This window comes from Periophthalmus magnuspinnatus, chromosome 5, assembly GCF_009829125.3.
Source record: "Periophthalmus magnuspinnatus isolate fPerMag1 chromosome 5, fPerMag1.2.pri, whole genome shotgun sequence".
Lineage (NCBI taxonomy): Eukaryota > Metazoa > Chordata > Actinopteri > Gobiiformes > Gobiidae > Periophthalmus > Periophthalmus magnuspinnatus.
Window position 1 is genome coordinate 30,097,768 of NC_047130.1, and position 23,715 is coordinate 30,121,482.

General features: G+C 42.3%; 1 protein-coding gene across 1 annotated transcript; it reads left to right on the top strand.

The window, feature by feature from the left end:
- Nucleotides 1-1,824: 1,824 nt before the first annotated feature.
- On the top strand, nucleotides 1,825-11,391 carry LOC117371130 (RNA-binding protein 38-like). Its single transcript, XM_033966752.2, has 4 exons — nucleotides 1,825-2,254; nucleotides 4,283-4,406; nucleotides 5,054-5,108; nucleotides 10,103-11,391. The coding sequence occupies exons 1-4, from the start codon at nucleotides 2,042-2,044 to the stop codon at nucleotides 10,446-10,448; spliced, it is 738 nt and encodes a 245-aa protein (XP_033822643.1). The 5' UTR covers nucleotides 1,825-2,041; the 3' UTR covers nucleotides 10,449-11,391.
- The last annotated feature ends 12,324 nt before the right edge of the window (nucleotides 11,392-23,715 follow it).

Consider the following 23,715-nt stretch of genomic DNA (forward strand, 5'->3'; position numbering starts at 1 on the left):
GCTGAATTCTCTTCCTATGTTAGAATATACTGGAGAAAACAGATGGAGGCTGAGGATTTATCAACAGGATATGAATGAGGTGCAGAGGGCTTCTACAAAGGCTTCATGTGTGAAAAGTGAAGCAGTTCATGAAGAGGATGTGTGAATTAAATGCCTTTTTATTGAGGTCATTAGAGTGTCACTTCGCTGTTAAACTCGCCCCTGATACTTGGTGGGAGACCAGGCTCTGGGGGCTAAGGTGCTGTGCCTGGGAACTTTTGTACCACTTTAAGAAATGCACTTTGAACTGGTATGTGGCCTACATGTCTTCAGATGCACTTGCCTGAAAGTGGGGAAATGCCTGCGGTTTCAGTACTAACAGCAAACTGTCTTTCAAGCATTTTAAAAGGCATGGCAAGTTTATTTGCATAGCACAATTTGTACACAAAGTAATTCAAAGTGCTTTACAGAATAAAGACATTAAAATCAGAATATGACAAATCAAAACATAACCACAAATAATCATCATAAAATTAACATTAAAAGATAAGAGGCAGAATAAAACACTTTCAGTCATATGCACAGCTTAAAAGAACTGTTTTGACCCTGGATTTAAACAAACTAGAGGCCTGTCTCACACATTCAGGTTTTAGCTGCACAAAACTGAAACACTGATTGTCCTGGTTTAGTCTTGGTTTTGTCCATGTTAAGTCCATGTTGAGTCCTAGTTTCTTCCTGGTTTAGTCCTGGTTTCATCCATGTTAAGTCCTACTTTCTTCCTGGTGTAGTCCTGGTTCAGCCCTGGTTTACTCCTGGTTTAGTCCCAGTTTAGTCCTGGTTCAGTCCTGGTTTGGTCCATGTTGAGTCCATGTTAAGTCCTACTTTCTTTCTGGTTTAGTCCTGCTTTAATTCTGATTTAGTCCCAGTTTAGTCCTGGTTCACTCCTGGTTTAGTCCTGATTTAGTTCTGGTTTAGTCCCAGTTTACTCCTGGTTTTGTCCCGGTTGGTTTAGTCCTGGTTTAGTTCTGCTTTAGTACTGTTTTAGTCCTGTTTTAGTCATGGTTCAGTCTTGGTTTAGTCCTCTTTTACTCCTGGTTTACTCCTGGTTCAGTCCTGGTTTGGTCCATGTTGAGTCCATGTTAAGTCCTACTTTCTTTCTGGTTTAGTCCTGCTATAGTTCTGATTTAGTCCCAGTTTAGTCCTGGTTTAGTCCTGTTTTAGTCCTGGTTTACTCCTGGTTTAGTCCTCCTCATGTGAGATGGTTCATGTGGCTCTAACATGTGGCAGATGTACTTTGGTGCTGGTCTATGGAGAGACTTGTTCATGAGCAGAACTGCTTTAAAGTCTATTCTCTGAGCCACAGGAGCCAGAGACCTGAGCAGAGGACTTCCTAGTTCTGAACTGACTTTTGATTTTGACTCATTATCTTCCAGCTTCACAATACAACAATTCAGCTCTTCAAATTGGCTTGACTCATGGTTTGTGTTCACCAGCCTGGACTTATGAGCAGTGAAACGCACAGGTCATAAATCTGTTGTTTATAATAATGTAATTTAACCCTCAAACCCCCACAATAACCCTCATTAACGCAGCACAAAAGCCCGTGTGGCCGTGTGTCTCTTCCCCTTCATCCCCGTGTCCTTTGTGCCTGGACAAAAGCAGGTGCAGTCGGACTTGGACAGACTGAGCGAGGGGGGGAGGGGCCAGAGCTTGCGACGCGTCCGAATTGGTCAAGAGTTTTACGCAGGCGGCCCCACACATCACGCTGTGCCCGGATTGGTCAAGAGTTTTTGTGTGGGCGGGGCCTCACCTCGCACAGATAAAACATCCCCGGCAGTTTCCAGCGTGACAACAGAGAACAGGCGACGTCAACGGTCACGGCGACGGTTTTACGCGGAAAAAAAGGACTTCTGTGAGGCGTAGGAGGCTCGTTTATGTGGCAAAGTCGAGATTATAACGGTGTAAGCTGAAACGAAGCTGAAATAGTGGTTTTGTGCTGATGTTGGGCCGTTTTTCCCGCTGTTGAGCACTTGTTTGAGCGTGCGCCGCGTGCTGCGGACCGATGCTTCTCCATCAGTACATGAACGGAGCCGTGGAAGTCATGCCTCCCACACTGCTCCACAAAGACACACGTTTGACCAAAATCTTCGTCGGGGGGCTGCCTTACCACACGAACGATGCCTCACTCAGAAAATACTTCGAGGCGTTTGGGGAGATTGACGAGGCGGTGGTTATAACCGACAGACAGACGGGCAAATCGAGAGGATATGGATTTGTGAGTAAAGTTGGCCTCCTTTTTGTAGTTTGCTGTGTCATTATGTGTCTGAATCTAAACGTACAGCCCCTAAACGTGTCTGGAAAAAGCCCCAGTTGCTCTTAAACACCTATTGTTCCACAGGATAAGCGCACATGCCCATGGTGATCCACTGGGGCATGTTCACTGTGTCACTGTGCAGCATCCCTGTGTTTTGTTTTTTTTTAATTGATTTTATTTTTTTAGGATCTCACGAGTTGATGGGTATCTAAGAGGATTATATTTCAACATATGTCCCTTTGCCCCCCCTTTTTAACCCCTCAATCACCCCCTTGGCTTACAGCTCGTCTGGATAAGTCCCTGCGTCCTTGCTTTATATGGTTACTTTGTCAGAGTTGGAGGGTGACCTTGTACACTCTGCTCTCCATTGTTAAGGACTGCACAAGTTGTTTCTATGAAGTGCAAGATTTACAGCAAGAACTTGGCTTGTGTGAAACAAATTCCCACCAACAATGAGTCTTTATAAACTTCCTTTGATGAAAATATTCAACAAATTATGACAGCGTTCACTTCTATTGTGTTTTTGTTTTTTTTGCCATTTTTTTAGTTGTGCCTGTAACCCTTGCTTATCCGCAGAATACAGCTGGATTACGGCAACATATCCCTGACCTCCAGATGCCCGATCATTGCCCGTAATGGGAGATAAAGACCCATTTCATTCACACAAAGAACAGAAGGAACTACAGAAATGCAAATATTTACCAAAAGTTTGCAAAGGCAGTCACAATGTCCTGTCAAACCAAAGAAGGAATGGAAAATGTGCATGTTTACTCGTAACAGCAGGACTTTAAGGCAATTGCTGTCTGTTGACACATAAACTCTGTAACACTCTGTTAGTGTTACAGGTTTAACAGGCTTGCAGTGCGCTGTGGGTGATGCCATGGGGTGAACACAAGCCTCCATGTGGTAACCTGCTAAGTTGACAAAACGACAGCGGTTCTGTTTTAAAATGTACTTCAGAAGAGCGTTAGCAAACCCCCCCCAGCACTGCTCCTCAGAGTAAACACAAGTCGAGAAGACTGTTTTTAAATGTTCTATTTGAAGGGGCACTATTCTGTAGAAGCGAGAGCACATTATCTCCATGGAGTTGTTTTGCCTGAAATGTTTCATAGTATAGCGTTAAACTTTTTACCTTGCATTCGTTCAATTACAGATATTTTTATTGCTCAAACATACCTTGAAAACATACGTTTTTACTGTAAATGGGGTTGCCGCTCCATGGAGTAGCCCTGTAATTTGTAGTTTGGTGGTGACATCTGCTTGTCTCCATGGAAAATTCAATGGAGACAGTAGGTGGATGACCCTTCACTAGAAAAAATAGTGGTTTTAAGTAGTGGCGTATCACGTTCACAGGTATAAAGATGTTTTGGATGCAAGGAATTGAATCTCTATTATAAATGTCAGTGAGATGATCAAGACTTGAATTTTGTGGCAAAAGTTAACGCTAACCCTGGGGACAGTTTTTTAACATTTTTCAAATGTATAGTTGTTGATCAAAAACTGAGCAATTGTTTATAATAATTAGCATAAAATCTAAATGATCACCTCTTTAAATAATCATTATTTTTCGCCATATCGCCCACCCATTGTTGTTTCTCCAAACAAGACGGATATGGCCTAAACTGCTCCTGATTTTACACTCCTTGGTCATTGTGAGCATTAATAGAGATGACCGTCTGATGCTGAACCCTCTGAGTTGGCAAAACCTGACAAAACAGACTGTCTAATGCCAGAAGGGAGAGAGGAGGGGCTTTGTCATGGCAATCCCCTTAATATTTAGTCCTAATTGGATTAGGTCTTTTCCAGATCCATATTTCAGCAACTTTGCCCAGTGGCAGCCTGCCCTCCACTTTTGAAAGCTCATCATTTTGCTGGGTTTTTTAATCATTGCATCAACAGTGACAGAGTCAACGACTACTTTGTGGTTATTAATGTTAGTTTAGGATCTTAATTATGATTAATTAACCAATTCTTTGGCTGTGTGTGAAGGTGACAATGACAGAAAGTGCAGCAGCAGAAAGAGCCTGTAAAGATCCAAACCCCATCATCGATGGAAGGAAAGCCAATGTGAACCTGGCCTACCTGGGAGCCAAGCCTCGCAGCATGCAGCCGGGTGAGAGCTAGCCCCAAACTTGTGCTTTCATTTGAAAAACTTTGTAAATGATGGCCCTAACCACGGTGTTTAATCAGTCTTGGCAGCCTGTGTTTTTTTTGTTTTTTTTAATGATTTTAATAAATGTAATATTCCTCAGAAAGACCCAAATCAGACTAAGCAATAGTATCTGTTCCATTTTACAGCAATTTGATAATATTTTCTGCAGATTGGCAGTAGTTGATGGCATTCCATCCATTTGTTATGGATTTAGTGTTTGGTTTGCATACATTAAATTAAATACGGTATAATGCTCATTGAATATATTCAGTATGTAGAAAATAAATTGGTCTATGACTAGGTGTAGGCAGAAGCTAAATCTTCTTGTGCCTACCCCTCTTGACATTGTGTAAAAGGATACTGTGATCCAAAGTCTCCATGTCCGGGGTTGTACAGTTAGTCTGTGTGTGTGTGTGTGTGTATGTGTGTCGGGGTGTGTGTGTGTGTCGGGGTGTGTGTGTGTGCGCGCGTCTGCGTCCAGCCTCCTCAAACTGTTGTGTTGGACTCCACACAGACTTGGCCTGTTTGCTCTGTTGCCCTTCTGTGCATTGTTCTGTGGTCCGCCTCTGTACATGCAAATGTCTGACAGGCTGCCTCCTGTCTTCCAGGCTTATCCATCGGAGTGCAGCCCCTTCACCCCGCTCTCATCCAGAGGCCGTACGGGTAAGTGAGCTCCACCAGTGCTACTCCTCCTCCTCTTCTTCTTTCTCTCCCTGTTTTCTGTGATGCCATGAGGACGAGTGTTTTCACTGACAAACAGGGCCTCTGGACAGTACATGTCAGTTTCTGTGTCTGTGTGCAACTCCAGCACTGGCCCATTAGCATATTTGAGCCGGTAGGGCCTGGAGATGGTTCACATATCTATGGTAATGGGGAGCATTCCAGGGGTGAAAGTCGGACTCACTTGTTAGCTTCTGTCAGGCGCGCTTGCCTCGTGCACCTGCCCCAACCGCTCTGTCACTGAGCAGCCTTCGTCCAAGCCGTTGTGTTGTGGAAACCAATCCAGTAGCGTCTAGTAGTCACGGTCGACTGACTGTAAAGTGTGTTAAAGACGCCCCTACAGGTCTCACATGTCCCCCCACTGCTGCGATAAACGGTTATTCACATTTGATACACTCAGTGCCAGACCCTTTTATGGACAAGTCCAGACAGCAATCGTTTTGGCCCATAAATTATTATACTACTTGCAAGTTATAAAGCAGTTACATGGATCTAAGCAGAAATTATTAACAAAACGTTTTGTTCTGTGCTCCGTAGTCGGCAGTCACAGAAATGTTTACTGTTTTTGGGAAAAGTCTGTCAATTATTAATAGAAATGATTGCAGTTTGCAATTTTTGGGGGAAATCCCAGAACAGTCCAAAATGAGAGCTGTGGTGATGAGCATTACAAAAACCTCAAAGTTGGATACACCAGAGTACAGTAAAAGAGAGTCTTATCTGCTTGGAGGGTTCAATGGGGACATGTCCAGTTGTGTTCCAGTCTACAGAGGGACACTGGATAGTCCCCTAGTGTCTGTGCTGGGTCTGTGAGCGGCTGGCAGCAGAGCTCCTGTGAGATGTGGAATACAGTTGCTTTGAGCATGTGTCTGACAGGTGTGGGCTCATATTACCGCCTTTTACACCCTCTTAATCTCCCATGACCCACACCCCAGAGACACAGCCCTGCCCGCGCACACCGCACCTGTCGGCTGGACTCCGAGAGGCACACCGCACCTGTCGGCTGGACTCAAGAGGAGGGTGACAGGCGCAGACCTCCCTGAGATGCACAAGTAGCATTTCTTTGTACCTCCGACAGAGCCCTTGATAACATGTGGCCTGAGTAAATGAGAAGACATGACAGAGCAGCAGCAGGCACACTGTTCCAGGCGTATGTGTCCACACACTGCACATGTGGGCTCTGATTCATTTATGAGGCTTTTTGAATGGCATTAATGGACTAATAGACCAGAATCTATTGACAAATGAGGTGGACTGTGCAAGACAAAGGCCCATTATTGTTCCAATGGTCTTTGTTTATCTTGTTTTTATTGGCACAGACACGGTCTTCATAAATCATGCCATGTACCGGTAATTGCTCTCACCTTTATTAGTTTTATAGAATTCTAGTTTTATTTTTAATGATGTAGTTTTGGGTTTTTTTTCTTTAGACTTCCTTTTACCTGGTTTTGTCCTATTGGAGCACCTTCAGTATAGCACAAGGAGACAGAAAGCTGACACCTGTGAGGAGGAGTGGGGAGTTGAAAGCAGATTTGGGGGGAGGTGGATCTGGGGGGACTAATGCTTAATGAGGCGGGGTGCTCCCTAGGAAACACAACTACAGGTGTCAAACAAAACACCTTTTTTCTTTCTTGCTCTCAAAGACTGCTCTAAACAAAGGGATAAACAGCACATACCAGTTCTAGGTGTTGTTTAATTCACCCTCTGACTCTAGTCCTTCTGTTTCACACCAGTGGAGTCACCAGATGAAGGCCATTTTGTCACCACTTTGGAACATATAACACCTGGGAGCGGTATCTGTGGGCTGGCGTCATTAGTTCTTTTTAGATCCACATAGTCAAGTGTTGAATGTTTCTAATGCGCAGTGGCATCCTGTCATCCAGCACAGACGGTCAGCACAAAAGCAGCTGACCGCTGGCTTCACCCGTCATCCACTTTTCTCTCAGACTGGCATTTTGAGTCTCTGGGACCTAGATATGGGGACTCCGGTCCAAAACACTGTTTGACATTTCCTTTTTACAGTAGAGGGAATTAAATGAAGACAAAAGACAGCAGTGATTTGAAAGATCTTCAGATAATTCAAGAGTATTTAACAGAAATCCACATGTCATATCTATCTATCGAACTTAAATAATTCCAGAAATGTACCAGCTGATTTGTTAATGTTGTATTTACACTGCAGTGACTGAGGAGGAGCATTTTATTGTTTGCAGAGAACATTAGATTACCAGTCATCTAATGGAAATTTTTTTTCATTTTTATTATTGTTATCATTATTTTTTGAAAACCATAGACGACTGAAAATGTAAGCGAATAATGCACAAAAGATTTCCTATTGCACTCGCCCTAAACTTGACTATCTGATCTGAATAGTGCACAGTGAACTGCCCAGGGCTAAAGTGTAGAGTAGGCCATCTCATTATACACAGTGTGAGTGAAGGCGCATATGCCCAGCAGCGTCAATGTATGTCCATCTCTGAAGGCTGTCGTCACACTGAATGCCTCTTTGTACAGGCTCAATGGCACAGTGAGGGCACAGTGTAGATGGGACCCGTGCGTGGGGGGTTGGCTTCATTTTGCTTATGTCTCCACTGCCACTGTCGCCTCCTGCAGTGTTTAGGCCACTGACTCCTTCTTTCAATCGGCCAGATGCCTGTGTGAAATCTGCTCAGAAATAGTCCCTGTTTTGTTTGCATCATTCAGAGGTTAGTAAAACAGTGATATGAGATGGCAAAGTGTTGTCTCACAGTGGCAAAAATAAAGGTATTTTTATCTCAATGAAACTAACTGATAATTAGTTTACTTTAGAGATACCAGTGCCTACAAAACGGTACCAAATATTATTGTAGGAGAGTACTGTCCTGCAAATTGATATCGCTATAGAAAGATAAGAGTGTTACCATGTTTCTAGCAAATCTTTGTTATTTTTGGCCCTACATTGCCACCTCCTCCATAATTCCTCATTTCAAATCTACAGAGATGTCTTTCCGACTTGGCTGCTGCCCCTGTCCGCTTGAGCCACAGTAGGTGTAGTTTTGCTGATGGTAATCCCAGCTCTTATCCTTTGTTTGCCAAGATGACCTTCCAGTGGCTCCAGTGAGGTCCTGAAGACACTCTAGCGTTCTCCTCTTCCTCCTCTTGTCCAGCGGCAGTGTCCAGGTGCCGAGGGGCTTGAGAGTGCCATGAGGTGCAGTGGTGTGCTGTGGCAGACTGGAGTGCCTCTCTATCTCTCCCTTGTTTGTGGTGTGAAGAGGTTGTGCTGATTGCAGTCCTGACTCTTTCTCCCTTTTGTGGCATGGTTTGGGGTTTGCAGTGGTAACCGGTGTGTGCTGGACCAGGCCGGGCAGGGGGGAGGGAGGGGTGTGGGGGGCATTGGAAAAGGTGGGCTGTGTGATGACGAGCCTTTTCCATGCATGCTTTTGCTGTGCTGCTGACTCACGGGTAGGACTGGGTGATATGGCAAACAATTTATACTAATTAAAATCCAATATTCTGGTGTTCACTTAAAAATGTGAGCCAACTTCCACTCATTTCTGTTTGCGGTGGGGGGAATACATCACAGGGACGTACACAGATGGCTAACGTCTTTAACTCCTAAGCACGAACCCCCACGAAAATGACATGACGCACTTCGAGATGCTATTCAAAATTAAGAAATGAACATTTATCATCATGATCAGTATTAATCACAATCAATACGGCATCTTCAACGACTGAAAAGTGTTATACTTTTTTTTTTGTTAATCCAGTGATTGTGTCTGGCTGCAGTAGTTACAAAAGTTTAATGTCATACTGTCAAACATTCCAGGAAAAGCAATAACAAGCAGGTGGTGTACTTCCCACCAGAAAAGTTACATAGGGCACCTTTTTATGGGTTACACAGTGAAAAAAAATGATACTGATGATTCATGGCAATCCTGTTGTGTGTGTATATATCACCCAGTCTTACTCAGCCACCTCTTGTCACTGATATTAATGATTTTCTTATGAACTTTAAGCCTGTGATTGTAAATTTACATAAAGTCCAGGTTGAAGAAAAGCCGTATCAGTGCTAAGAGTTGAGCTATGGTCAGTGACGTGACGTTTGGATTTAAGTTGTGTGTGTGGTGTTGTTGTTTTTTTTTTTCATTTATTAATGATAAAATTTAATTGTATGAATCATTTTGTAGAGCGTGACCAGCCTGAACATGTTACAATCAGACAGTCTAAAGCAGACAGCCACACTTCAGTAAAAATAGCCTCCAAAAGCAGAGACAAAACAGTCCCCAGACTCGGTCGCTCTAATCAGCTCCATGTGACCCGCGAGACCCGCCGCCAAGCCCTGATGAGCTCCCAGGCCACCACTCTGACCCCCTGCGGCTAACAACTGCTCCTCTGATAGTCCGCAGCACATTTCCCTTTTTTAACAGAGCGGACTGTGAGATTGTGTGTGTTTGAGAGAGCCAGTGAAGAGCAGCAGCTGTTAAAATACGGGATGTCTGCGTTTGAAAACCTGCCAGTAACGGCTGACACTACCCCCCCTTTCCTCCCCCTCCCTCTCTACCCGCACCCCGTCGTTTATCCCAGGAGGCCCTACCTAACAGGTTGGGTGGGTTTCCTAACCGACGTGCAGGCTGAGTCACCTTGGTTTTACATTTACCTTCAATTCAGTTGTTTTATTTTTAGTTAGGTTCTAAAATATAATTGCAGCGGTAAATGTTTACAGCAAAACAAAGCATCAGTACTGAAGGTGTTAGGGGCACTTCTTACATCGAGTTTAAGGAGAAGAGTGCCATATGTCATTACTGGCAGTGTTAGCACGTCATCTAGTTTAGAGGAACATGTACAGACTGTACATTCAGTCTCTACAAACTGGGCCTCAGGGAGCTCAATGTAAACAATAGAACACAGAGGCGTTGGATGTGCCCCCTTTGTAACCTTCTGTTTGCTCTGTCGCTCAGGTTGGCTCCACCGTACATTTATCCTCAGACCTTTGTGCAGCCCAGCCTGGTGCTGCCCACTCAGATCTCCACCTCCGTCAGCACCAGCCCTTACCTGGACTACAGCGCAGCGTACTCCCAGTATGCCCAGGCCGCCTTCGAGCAGCAGTACCCCTACGCCGCCTCTCCTGCTGCTGGTTACCTAGGTTACAGCTACGCCACCAGCCCCACAGCCACCGCCGCCGGGCCGGCGGCCGCCACCACGGCTCCGCCCACCGTGCACCCCAACCTGCCCTCGGCCAGCGGCCCCGCCACAGCCTTTCTATACGCACCCCAGCAGCACATCCAGCCGGACCGGATGCAGTGATGCTCTGAGGTCATCACGGATTCAGGGAAAAACAAAAACAGTTGGACTTTTGCACTAGATCTAAATGGGCCGTGTGCTCATGGCTTCAAGGGCAGAGGGTTACGAGGACTGTTCCAGGTTCAGTTTGGGAAGCTTTTATAGAGTATGTCACTGCTTCAAAGTGCTTCCAAAGGCTGACTTCACTCTTTTATTATTATTATATTATTAATAATTATTTTTATTGTTTCTTCTTATTGTATCTGTCATTGTGTAAGTGTATGTTATCCTTGTTTTGCTCAATCAGAGGACATGTTTAGGACACTCTTCTTTGAAAGATCTGGAGTCACTGCTGCTTGAGACTGTTGGCTCGACCAGAGCTGTGGCACAGAAAGGTCTGTGCTTTTAGAGGTCTAAGGAAAACTGATTTTCATCAAAGTAAAGAAGCCTTAAGAAAATGTTTTTTAGCCATAGACAACTGTTTTATTAAGAACCCCAAGGTGAAGTAAAAATATGGATGTGGATAATCAGTCTATGGCAAACAAGAAGCAGGAACGTGGTGTCCACTGTGGAAGAGCTGGCACTAGTAAAGTTCACTTCCTCATACTTTATACTTGTCCTTCAAAGATTGTCTTTTTTTTATTTCAAAGGGACATTCATGTACAGCATTTTCAAATTACTTCATTTATACAGAACATTTACAATATTTATATGTAGGTATTTATAAGAGGTACTAAGTTAAAGTAGATTTATGGTAACTGTGACTCGTTGTGGCACTGATGTCGACTTTCTGCAGATTCACTGTTGTTGAATTCATTTTGTTCAGTCAAAATGCCATTAGCGCTGAGTACAGCAACTACACTAGTTGCTTATTTGTGGATGGTTGCATCAGAAATCATAGATATTTCCAATAAAAATTGCCTTTTACAGTTTCTACAAAAAGCAATAAAAATGAATAAAATACAAATTTTTACTTAACAATATTTGTCATTTATTGTCACCAGTTTGTAAATCCACATTTAGTGAAACAATACCACCAGCCCTTTAAATGAGCCAGTGTGAATTTTGAATAGAAAAGTATGTTGCCATTTGCTATTTGTTTTTAATATCAGCTTAAATGTGTAAATGTCCATAAGCTTCACACATCAATGTTGCCAAAATACTGACTCCAGGACTAGTAGCGGGCTTTGTTAGGGTTATATTTGTTGAATAAAATGCAGCCAAAACATGCACCTGCTGTTTACATGTCTGACAGCATGTCACCGAACTAGAAATGTGCCGACACTGTACTGCTGCAATATCTCAAAACATCTCGCAGAGCCACTTTTACAAAACGGTTGGAGATCAGTCGTTTCATCTGTGACGGGGTTGTCGTTATCCAAACACACACCTTACATCTAGGTCAAAAACTTTCATTGTTCAAATTCCAGCCCACATGTTATCAGTGTTGTCAGCAGAGTGAACTGCACCGTCACTGTATTCATAACAACACTAAAAGACTGTTGTTGGGACTACACTGAGAGGAGTGTGCCTCTTATCACGCCCCGTAGATCCTGTGGTGGGGGGAAGCAGAAGGGGAACGAGAGGCCCAGACTTTATCAAACCACAACACCATTACCACCTGTCACTGCTGCTGTGCTTCTACTGCAAACACTCATATACTCACTGTTTGTTGCTTCAAAAACTGTTCTTTTTTTAGGTCATTTATTGTGTTTTTTGCAAGATTTTTGTTTTTTTTATTCCTACGTGACACAACAGGACATAAAAGTGTTTCTTATTTCCATTTATTCCCCTAACCCTGTGATGAAAAAGCAATTTAATAATGTAAACAAAATAAAAAGATGGCACCCAAATAAGTAAACGCTTAATTAAGGGGGAAAAGTTGTATGAAAGTTGAGCAAAATTCAGTCAACAATACATCCCCCACTACTAATTCCCCTTATAATTAGCTTTAGTGCGTATACCATGTGATTTAAACGTATTAGTTCAACTTTTATTTCCCCAAACAACCTCGGTACCTTCCCCTGCAGTGTCTCTACATGTTAAAGCTTAGCTCAGCTCGTTTCAAAGATGTGTGACTGTTAAACCTTGTGCCCTAAAGAACAAAAACACCGGCAAGGTTAGTAGAAACAACAACACATCCATTCTGTTTTTGTACTCACGTTTGACAAAAGATCCTGTAATTTATCCATCCACAGATGATTTACAATACAGCGCCGTTTTCAATAGTCTTTCCTGGACCGCTTTGTTTCAGGAGAAATCCATTAAGGCTTTGTTTACAATGGAATCGCTGTTTTTTTGTTCCCATCTTTTAATAGGTTGTATTTATCCTCTCGAGTTAAAATGGGCAATATACTAAAGGATGCCAGGAGGAGGGGGATGTGAGGGGGGAAAGCAGGTACGCCAACCAGAATCGTAACTGTTAAAGTGCATAATACTGTGTACATTTATCATTCAGTGTGATAGGGGCACAGAGCAGGGGGTAGTCACGTTCAGTCAGGACCACCTACTTTGAGAGATTTGCTTGTTGTGTAGGTTTTAAGCTGATGGGAAAACACACCCAGACACACAGACAAGATGCAAACTCCATTCAAAGCCCAACCTGCCACAGGAAGTGAACAAGTGCTAGTCAAACCTGGCTTAAGAACTGGAAAAGTGAGTCAAATGCAGAGGGTAAAACTCCCATAGAGGTCAAGGGTCAGCTCATTTGGACAGTGACGTTATTGGCCATCACGTTGAGCTTGAGTGATTATGTAAACCTTACCCTAGAATGTTTACATGTTCTGTCATAGTTTGTTTTGCCTGTTGGAGAATGCTGTTTTACTGTAAGCTGTGACTTTAGCAACATCTTGTTTTAAATGTTAATCCAATGACGGCATGAAGACAAGCTGTAGACAAGAGACTGGCAGCCGCGATGACAAGTTGCTCTCAAATCGCTGAATCATGACACAAAGTGTGAAACTCTAGCGTTGGACAGAACTGATGTCCTTGCTGTTTATTTCAGGCTCTGCTCATCTTTTCTGTCACTTTATCTTTCACTATCGCACCCCGTCCTGCCCCGTCCCGCCCCCTGCCCCTTCCCCAGCAGCTCTGTTCCCACTCACACCTTTATTGACTCAAACTTATCAGCTTGTCATTTACCCCAAACATTAGACAAAGCCTCCTTCACTCCCAAGTTTGATGCTTAAAAAAACAGACACGCCACCTATTGGTCAGACTGTGAGTGACTGGTGAGTTTAATCAATCACAGTGAAGTGAGAAGAAGCACGAGGCTGTAGATGTTTAAAGTGACATAAAGATACAAATGTCAACTGTGATAAAAATATAAATTTGATCTGGCTTTCAGTCCCGGTTTAGTCCTGTTTTAGCCCTGGATTAGTCCTGGTTTAGTCCTTGTTTAGTCCTTGTTTAGTCCTGTTTTAGCCCTGGTTTAGTCCTGGTTTAGTCCTTGTTTAGTCCTTGTTTAGTCCTGTTTTAGCCCTGGTTTAGTCCTGGTTTAGTCCTGGTTTAGTCCTGGTTCAATCCTGGTTTAGTCCTGGTTCAGTCCTGTTTTAGTCCTGTTTTAGCCCTGGATTAGTCCTGGTTTAGTCCTTGTTTAGTCCTGTTTTAGCCCTGGTTTAGTCCTGGTTTAGTCCTGGTTTAGTCCTGGTTCAGTCCTGGTTTAGTCTTGGTTCAGTCCTGTTTTAGTCCTGGTTTAGTCTTGGTTTAGTCCTGTTTTAGTCCTGGTTCAGTCCTGATTTAGTCCTGGTTTAGTCTTGGTTTGGTCCTGTTTTGGTCCTGATTTAGTCCCGGTTTTATCCTGGTTTAGTCCTGTTTTATTCCTGGTTTAGTCCTGTTTTAGTCCTGGTTTAGTCCTGTTTTAGTCCTGGTTTAGTCCTGATTTAGTCCTGTTTTAGTCCTGGTTTAGTCCTTGTTTATTTTTGGTTTAGTCCTGATTTAGTCCTGGTTTAGTCCTGGTTCAGTCCTGGTTTAGTCCTGGTTTAAATACACTTGTTTACGTTTCTTGTGGTTAGTTTGTTGACAGTATTACAGTGGTAAAAACCCCTCATCCCGCCCCGCAGCCCCTCATCCCGCCCCACAGCGCCTGTGAAGCTGAGTCACCTCCAGGTCGTACTTTCACATGCATATACAAAGTAGATCTCACTCCCCAAACAATTCTCACTGCACTGTGCAAATGTGACGTCAAAGGATTCCTCAGAAGTGTCCCACCTTATCAGAGCAGAGCACTTCTATCACAGCTTCACCGATAACGCACGTGTTTGAGTCCATGGCTTCTGTTGTGGTAGAAAAAGGGATTTTGAAGGTGATTATTTCCTTCAAAATCCAGATGAGTAAGAGTGCATGTAGATACTATTTGCATATGTAAATAGTGCTTTTAGATAGAAATACGAAAGTAATGGATTCAAAATAATGACTGTGAAACAAACTCTGGGTGAATATTTGATTATTTCACTTAATTTAATATATGCTTGTCATATTTCTGCAAAATCCACCAATATGTATAATCATTAATATTTATTTCATCTTATATCAAATAAATACTGCCACATCATCACATGGAAATATTTGTATTTTGACTGTGGCTGTGAGCTGTTTTTGCTTGTATTCTGTAACAATTTGCCATCAGCGTCAACAGAATCAGAGGAAAACTGGAGTCTAATTCTAAAGAGCAGTGGCTGAACAGGATCTTGGCTAAACCCAAGTTACGAACATATATTTAATTAAAGGTACATTTGAGACTGAATTTTATGTCAGAGCAAGTTTGAGCAGGAAGCAAAGATGGCACAGCTGCAACAGGCCTGGTTAGTCCTGTTTTAATCCTGGTTTAGACCTGGTTTAGTCCTGTTTTAGTTCTGTTTTGATTCTGTATTAGTCCCGGTTTAGTCTTGTTTTAGTCCTGGTTCAGTCCTGGTTTGGTCCTGGTTTAGTATTGGGTTAGTCTTGGTTTAGTCCTGCTTTAATTCTGGTTTAGTCCTGGTTTAGTCCTGGTTTGGTCCTGGTTTAGTCCTGGTTTAGTCCTGGTTTAGTCCTGTTTTAGTCCTGGTTTAGTCCTGTTTTAGTCTTGTTTTAGTGCTGGTTCAATCCCGTTTTAGTCCTGGTTTAGTCCTGGTTCAGTCCTGTTTTAGTCCTGTTTTAGTCCTGGTTTAGTCCTGTTTTAGTCCTGGTTCAGTCCTGCTTTAGTCCTGTTTTAGTCCTGGTTCAGTCCTGTTTTAGTCCTGTTTTAGTCCTGGTTCAGTCCTGTTTTAGTCCTGTTTTAGTCCTGTTTTAGTCCAGTTTTAGTCCTGTTTTAGTCCTGGTTTAATCCTGTTTTAGTCCTGTTTTAGTCCTGGTTTAGTCCTGTTTTAGTCCTGTTTTAGTCCTGGTTTAGTCCTGTTTTAGTCCTGGTTCAGACCTGTTTTAGTCCTGTTTTAGTCCTGTTTTAGTCCTGGTTTAGTTATGTTTTAGTCCTGTTTTAGTCCTGGAGAAGCCCCTGAAGAAGAAAGACTCTGTGGTTTCTGTGAGTTGGAGAAGTGGAAAGTGAAGCCCTTTTTTGTTGTATTATCCATTTTATGATGAATTTATAAATTCTTTATTTGATTCCATGTTCTCCCAGTGTCCTGATATGTTCTGATGAAATGGTTGTTTCATTCTAATGTTTGTAAGTTTGCATCATTTCTCTGTAAAGTCTAGAAGAAGCGGCAAATGAATTTGTTTAAATGAGTCAATGGTGTCTTATAAGGCCATTGTATAAGACATAATAATAAAATAGAAACAAACTAAAAACAAAATAGACTATATCAAGTAATTACTGCCATATCATCAAATGGAAGTATTTGTATTTTCACTGTGGTTTCTCTTTTTGCCACTGGGTTTTTTGGGGGATTTTCGTTGCCAAGAAAGAAAGTCTAAGGACAAGGATCGCCTGGGACAGTTCCTTTTGCTTTTTTTTTAGTGAATTTTGCTTAATCTGCTTGTCTGTTGTTTATGAATGTCTGTTTCTCTGTTGGATTTTCTAACTTTCTGTTGGATAAATCAATGATACTGTTAAACCCTGAGAGGCAACCGCTGATTCCGGGCTTTACAAAATCAACAGAATTCAATTTATACCAAAAAAGTACAGTGCTCCTGGCAGATTATGAACCTCAGAATCACACTGATCCAACATTGTTCCTGCACAGAGTTTAAAGGCTCGACCGTCCTGCTGCTCTGCTCTCTGTCAGCATCACTGTGGCAGATAACTCTCACTATATTTACCAAGGTTCTTAAAGCAAACAGCAAATCTCTGTCCCCATCCCCCCGGGGCCCTGTAATACACTACTGCCCCTGATAAAACGGACAAAGTTATACTCGCATTGACACAAAACACATGACGTAACGACCTTTCAGGTTTGCATAACTTGGACAGGAACGTATCAAAAAGAAGCTCAACTGCCAAATCGATTGTTCAAGTTGCAGAACCTGAAATATTTCCAAAATTCAGCAGGTCTGACCAGCTTATTGACTCATAAAATGCAAACCTTTCTTCTCCAATTACAATTACAGCTTCCTACATGTATTGTCTTTGTCTAAATTGAGTTGTTTGTGTGTTCTTATCGCTGAATACCTTCTACGCTATGGGTTTTCTAGAGGTGCAAAGTGCTAGCCCATTTCCCCTTTCCCTTGGACTGTATAAACGCTGAGACATTCAAACATAAATACAGATCTTTTCATTCTAAGTCGACAATAGAAGTGACAATATTTGAAAGCTACGGCGCTACAAACAGGTATTTAAGGTTTAGTGTAACCAGGACTCTGCCGTGTCCCGTTTGTGACAGTCGACACACGGCTCCCTCGCACCTCCAGCGTCGCCCACCTCTTCTGCTCTGGTGAGAGTGACACAAGCCAGACACGGACCACTAAAATACTCTGAGACACTTAACGCTCTTATCCTTCACATGGGTGGAAATGTCCCACTCAAACTAAATCTAAAGCCTCACATACCATTCAGGTTTGCACGGGCTAGAGCTTTTTATTAATACATTTTTACAAGTGGAGAGTTTATTTGCATTTTATATGGTTGAACTTTTAACATTTAAAGCTGTAGGCTACTCCGTTTACGCACAATATCTACATCACAATCAACACCGTCCATTTTCTTCGGCTTATCCGGGGCTGGATCGCGGGGGCAGCAGTCCAAGCAGGCACTGCCAGACTTCCCTCACCCCAGACATGCCCTCCAGCTCCTCCAGTGGGACCCCGAGGTGTTCCCAGGCCAGCTGAGAGACAGTTCCTCCAACGTGTCCCGGGTCTTCCCCTGGGCCTCCTTTCCCATCGGACATGCCAGAGAGTTATCCGGGGCCACCTCAGCTGCTCCTCTCGACGTGTAGGAGCAGCGGCTTTACTCCGAGCTCCTCCCGTGTGACTGAGCACCTCACTCTATCTCTAAGGGAGCGCTCGGCCACCCTACGGAGGAAACTCGGCCACTTGTATCCGCGATCTTGTCCTTTCGTTTTTTACCCGAAGCTCCTGACCGTAGGTGAGGGCAAGAACGTAGATTGACGGATAAATCGAGAGCATCGCCTTTGGACTCAGCTCCATCTGTCAATCTCACGCTCCATCCTTCCCTCACTCGTGAACAAGACCCCGAGATACTTGAACTTGAGACTCTCCACCCACAATCAACACAATCATCCCAAATAGTAAAGTAGCACTGATACAAAGTGGAAATAACATTGCTAAACCTAATACCGGTCGTCATAATTTTCATAAAGTCGTATTCTTGGTGGCTCAGTTCTCTTTGTAATTGTGTGAAGGTTTTCAAAAGTCAACTCCGTTAACAGGCAGCGGCTGGGGGTGTGAAGACTGTAATTATTTGGCGAGACGGAGCTGAGGCGACGCGTGGCCAGCTGGAGCAGGTAGCCCTGGTGATGCTGAAGTGCTGAACACAGACTGAGGGCATCTGTGAAAAAGGCTGCGTGCTCTCGTGTGATGCGCAGCTGCGTTTGGCCACGTCCATCAATGTTTAATGTCACTTTTTGTCAGTCTGGGCTGTGGATCTGCCTAAATAAACTTAAACTAGTCCTGTTTTAGTCCTGGTTTAATCCTGTTTTAGTCCTGTTTTAGTCCTGTTTTAGTCCTGTTTTAGTCCTGTTTTAGTCCTGGTTTAGTCCTGGTTTAATCCTGTTTTAGTCCTGGTTTAGTCCTGTTTTAGTCCTGTTTTAGCCCTGGTTTAGTCCTGTTTTAGTCCTGGTTTAGTCCTGTTTTAGTCCTGTTTTAGCCCTGGTTTAGTCCTGTTTTAGTCCTGTTTTAGTCCTGGTTCAGTCCTGTTTTAGTCCTGGTTCAGTCCTGTTTTAGTCCTGTTTTAGTCCTGGTTCAGTCCTGGTTTAGTCCTGGTTTAGTCCTGGTTTAGTCCTGGTTTAGTCCTGTTTTAGTCCTGGTTTAGTCCTGTTCAGTCCTGGTTTAGTCCTGTATTGGAGAGCCCATCAATGTTTAAGTGTCACTTTTTGTCAGTCTGGGCTGCGGATCTGCCTAAATAAACTTTTCTGAATAGCAACAGGACTGATAAACAGACTGTACGCTGCTTCAACAGTTCTGTTAAGCTCTATACTTTGGTAAAAAGCGTAAAATAAATGATGTTGTCCAGACATACACGCAGAGTTTTCAGCGAGTCCTCAAACCATATGTAATCCATTCAGTTCTGTTCTTTGTATGCCCCTAAAATTCAACAGTTGTGATTAGGGAAGTTGATAAGACGTCCACGGGGGTCTGTTTTTCCTGGGCTTAGAGATCCTTCCTTTTATTTTATATTAAAGCGGTGCCGATATGAGCTTTTCTTACTGATTGGTGGCATAATGCGTCTTCTGCACTCTTCAAAATGATAAGAGAGAAGATCCTTTTCATCATTTACTCGGCTGCAATGAAGTTACATGAAGAGCCCTGGTGAAAACAATGATACACAAACATTGTAGTGTAGATACAGTGTGGATTATGTTTGGATTCAAGTTTACGGAGGATAAAACACACTCGTACTGTGATTCAGCCTGTTTAAGTTTGGGACTGGGGTCATGTGCTTCTGGGCGACCACTTACATATTTACAACAATAAAACAGTGAATAGTTAATGCTAGTTGTAGTTATTGATGACCAAATGTTGTTTTTTACAGTGAACCCAGAGAGTTAATAAAAGTACAAGTGCTATACATTAAAATATAGTGTTAAAATTGAGAAAATGATGAGGTTTAGTGAATCTCTGTAAAGTTCATCATAGACAATGGATTAAGCGGGATCCAATCAGACGCTTATGATTAAGAGCCCAGGGACGCAACAACAGAACGCTCCTGGGGAAGGTTTGAAGTGGAAACTGAAGCTCATTTTTTGTCGTATTGTCTCTTTTATGATGAATTTAGAATATGATTTTGATATGTTTTGTTTAATATGTTTAGATATTCTGTTCTGATGAGATGGTTGTTTCATTCTAATGTTTATAAGTTGGCTTCATTTCTCTATAAACCCTGGACGAAGCAGTGAATAAGTTTGTTTAAATGAGTCAATAGGTATTTGTAACACACACCTTTTATTATTTTATTGTATTTAATGGCGTCTTATAAGATGATTAAAGGGCTCTGCATTTGTTTTTGTATGCAAGACACAATAATAAAAATAAATTCATTCATTTATTCATGAACCAGAGTTTATCAAACCTGTGATATTAGAAAAAGGTTGTATCAAGTTGAACCATTTTTGACACAGATTTCTTATTTACGGTTTTCACATATAGAAAGATGACTAGTCCTCCTGTTTCTCTGTTAAGCTCTGAGTTTGTGGCACTTCAACGACAAACAAACACAAATAAACTACCATATTTTCCAGAACTATAAGTCACACTTTTACTTACACTCAGATGTGACTTAGATGTGGAATATAAGTAAAGAAGCTTAAACAAAGCATTGAATTTATGTCTTAAATGAAGACAGGGGTGGGATTTAATAAGTTTTCTTCTTCCTTCCACTCCTTTTTGAGCTTATATAAGGATTAATTTCTGAAATGTACTTTAAGTGTACCCGATACATGTGCTAAAAATAAATAAATAAAATAAGTCACATCTGAGTATATCATTTCACATCTTCGTTACAGTCGCTCTGACAACCCTGTTTTTTCTTCATTACTATGCACTTTTTTACTTATACTCCGGAGCGACTTATAGCCCGGTAAATACTCTAATTGTTTTCGTGAACAGATCCAATATTGGTCTTCTCCTCCTGTTTCCCTCGTTCACTTGACCCTCCAGGATAAACCAATCTGGCAGCGCTGGCATGCACACACAGACCTCACATCAGAGCGGTTTGTTCTGTGTCATTGTGCATGTGAGCAGCTAATGTGGCATGTGTAACACCAGACAGGGAGGCTTCAGGAGGAGCTGAGGGTCAGAGAACTGCAGACGGAGCTACTGGAGATGTGTAGAGTCAGTCTCACCAGCGCAGATAGCAAATAGTTGAATAAAATTGCTCTTTCTTGTATTGTTCTTTCATATTTCACATCTTTAACAGTGTTTTGGAGGTTTTTGGGCGGATACTTACCACATACTAATAGTAAACTGATTTATTTTCCTACTAGTACCTGTTTTAAAACTTCCCCAGATGCTAAATTTGCATATATCAACACTACAACACTATTAATTTGTGCCGTTTGCTGTCCTAAACCATTAAAAACACAATAAAGACTTGAACTTTCCAGGATATATAGCGATGCATCCAGAGTGACGTCAAATAAATCACAAAATCTAAAAGTTCCCGGGTCAAAATCGTAAAAATATTGACTCCGAGAGAGATTTGGAGACTCTAAACAGCCACTTTTTGTTTTGTTGATGATCGAACTGACAGATTTTAATTCCAGTGTGTCCCCAGTCCACTCTCTCTCGTGCACACATGTTTTTTATGTTTCTGTACTTCTGTGTGGGTTGTCTGCTGATTCGGTGCCAGTTTCCTTATCTCGGAGTAACATGCATATATTAACCAGAAGGGCGTCCAGCTAGATCTCAGACGCAGCAGCAGCAGAGAGGGGGATGGGGCGCGACAGGTTGAGCTGTGCAGAGGGGGGCCCTGCGCTGACAGCCACAGACAGCTGAACTTCCTGCCTCTGTGGGACCAGTACAACCACAAACTGACAACACAGAGATGGCACCGTGCAGCAAACTGGTCTGAACGCTTAGAAAACACATCTTTTACTTGCATTGGGTAAGGACAAGTACTTCTGCTTTACTTAAATGTGTTCTAACTGCTAATTAAACACAATAAAGTAATAGTCTCATTGTCACAAACACCGTGATGGATGGTACAGCAGGTGTAGAAAGTGCAGGACCCGCAGTAAACCTTTTGTCCCTGGTTTGCCCTCTGTACTTTAAAGTTGTCAGCGCAACATATGACAACATCTGTCAAAAAGGCCACTCTGGAGCAAGGTCTAAATCACAGGGATATAACTCTTTAAAATACTGTGGCAAAGTTTGGAATGAAGACAAAATGAAGCAGATCAGAGCACGTCAAATCAAAATGTAGTCTTTATGACAAAAATAATGAACTATTTCCATGGTAGAACTATCTGCTTTTCTGTTTACAAAGAAGAAAAAATAAAATATGTATTTATTTATTTAAGTGTGTCCCCCCTGAGATGATTCAGCTCTTTCAAGGGGGTCCTACATCCTACAGTCACTGAGCTTAACAAGAAGTAAAGTCTTTTCCCTCCAGTTGTCTCCATTGTAGAATTTAAATATAACACATGCAAACATATATTTACAAACATTTAAAGGGTCGATAGGTGAGACTGTCGTTTATAGAGACGACTTAAGGGGCTTTTGAGAGGCGGGTGATGTAATAGTGGGCGGTTACTTGAGTAGCGCTGGAGACAGGGATAAATCACATTCAACACTCCCAATGATGACACACAGCTGTTGGATTGTTAATATGTCTAAGAGAAACCACAGAGTTTGTGTTTCTGGCTCTACTCAGGCCCAGCGTTGAAACTTATCTAGTCCTGTGTTTTTCTTTGCAAAAAAATTGTGTAGATTTGTTTCACTACATACACAAGTAAACATCATAGTGGCGGTGATGAGGTTTAGACTAGAAAATACGGTGGATACACAGTCAACTCTTCACTCTGCACCTGATAAACTACTGTCTAATGTATGTACCGTAAATTTCGGACTATAGAGCGCACCTGAATATAAGCCGCACCAGCTAAATTTGAAAAGAAAATCAATTTTGTACATATATAAGCCGCACCTGAATATAAGCCGCAGGTTTTTGTGTTGTAATCTTTCCCCATGTCTCACTTTTGCATTTACTGTTAGAGTCCCCCTCGTGGCCGTTAGGCAGTAAAAATCTATAAATTAGCCGCACTGTTGTATAAGCCGCAGGGTTCAAAGCGTGGGAAAAAAGTAGCGGCTTATAGTCCAAAATAAATAATAAAGATGTTATAGAACTGTAATGATATAAAATACTACATACAATGAATTAGGATTACAATGTCTTCGTTAAAATTAATCTGGTTTGGACCTCTTTTCTAAGGAAGCCTGGTTGGGAATGACTGGAGTAGAAACTGATGAATGAACTAATTATACAACGGTGGAAGTGAACTCATGCTCAGCTTCAAAATATTTCCACTTAACAAAGCTGACATGAACTCCTCACAGTTTGTAACACAATACATGAAGAGGCAGAGGTTAAATCCTAAACCAAACAGTGTAATATGAATGCACGCAGACAGCAGCGTCTCTGTGGAGTTACAACAGCATCTGTCAGACGTGAAGACAACTGCCCGAGGCTCGAGAGGAAAGTACAAAACACACGCGTTCTTCTCTTATCAAAATCATGCTAGAGATACGATGTGCGCCAAGAACTGTCTATATAAAGTCTGGAGTCTTTTGGAGAATGAGAGCTGAAGTGTAAAGCAAAATAATGTGTCCGATACTTTGACTATTCGATTCAAACTCCCTGAAATGAGCCAAGATGTCTCCTTTAAACTGAGGGCCGAGCGTGGAGCCCATCACTCTGTTACTAAAACTGAGACGAGATCATCAAATTAGGCAAAAAGAGGCATCTTCAAACAGACTGTAGATTTGTTCCCAGATGTAAATTCAAATGTAAAATCCATCTTTGGGGATATTCTTGGAAGAGGGAGGTTAGGGCTTATATATCTCAATGGGATATACAAAGGAACTCCCCTCCTCATTTTTTATTGCGCTGTTTCTCTCGGTAGTTCCCTCGGATTTCTCCTATTTTAGTATGTTCATCCCATCATTATTTAGATAGAGAGATAGCTCGAAAGCAGGAGAGAGAGAG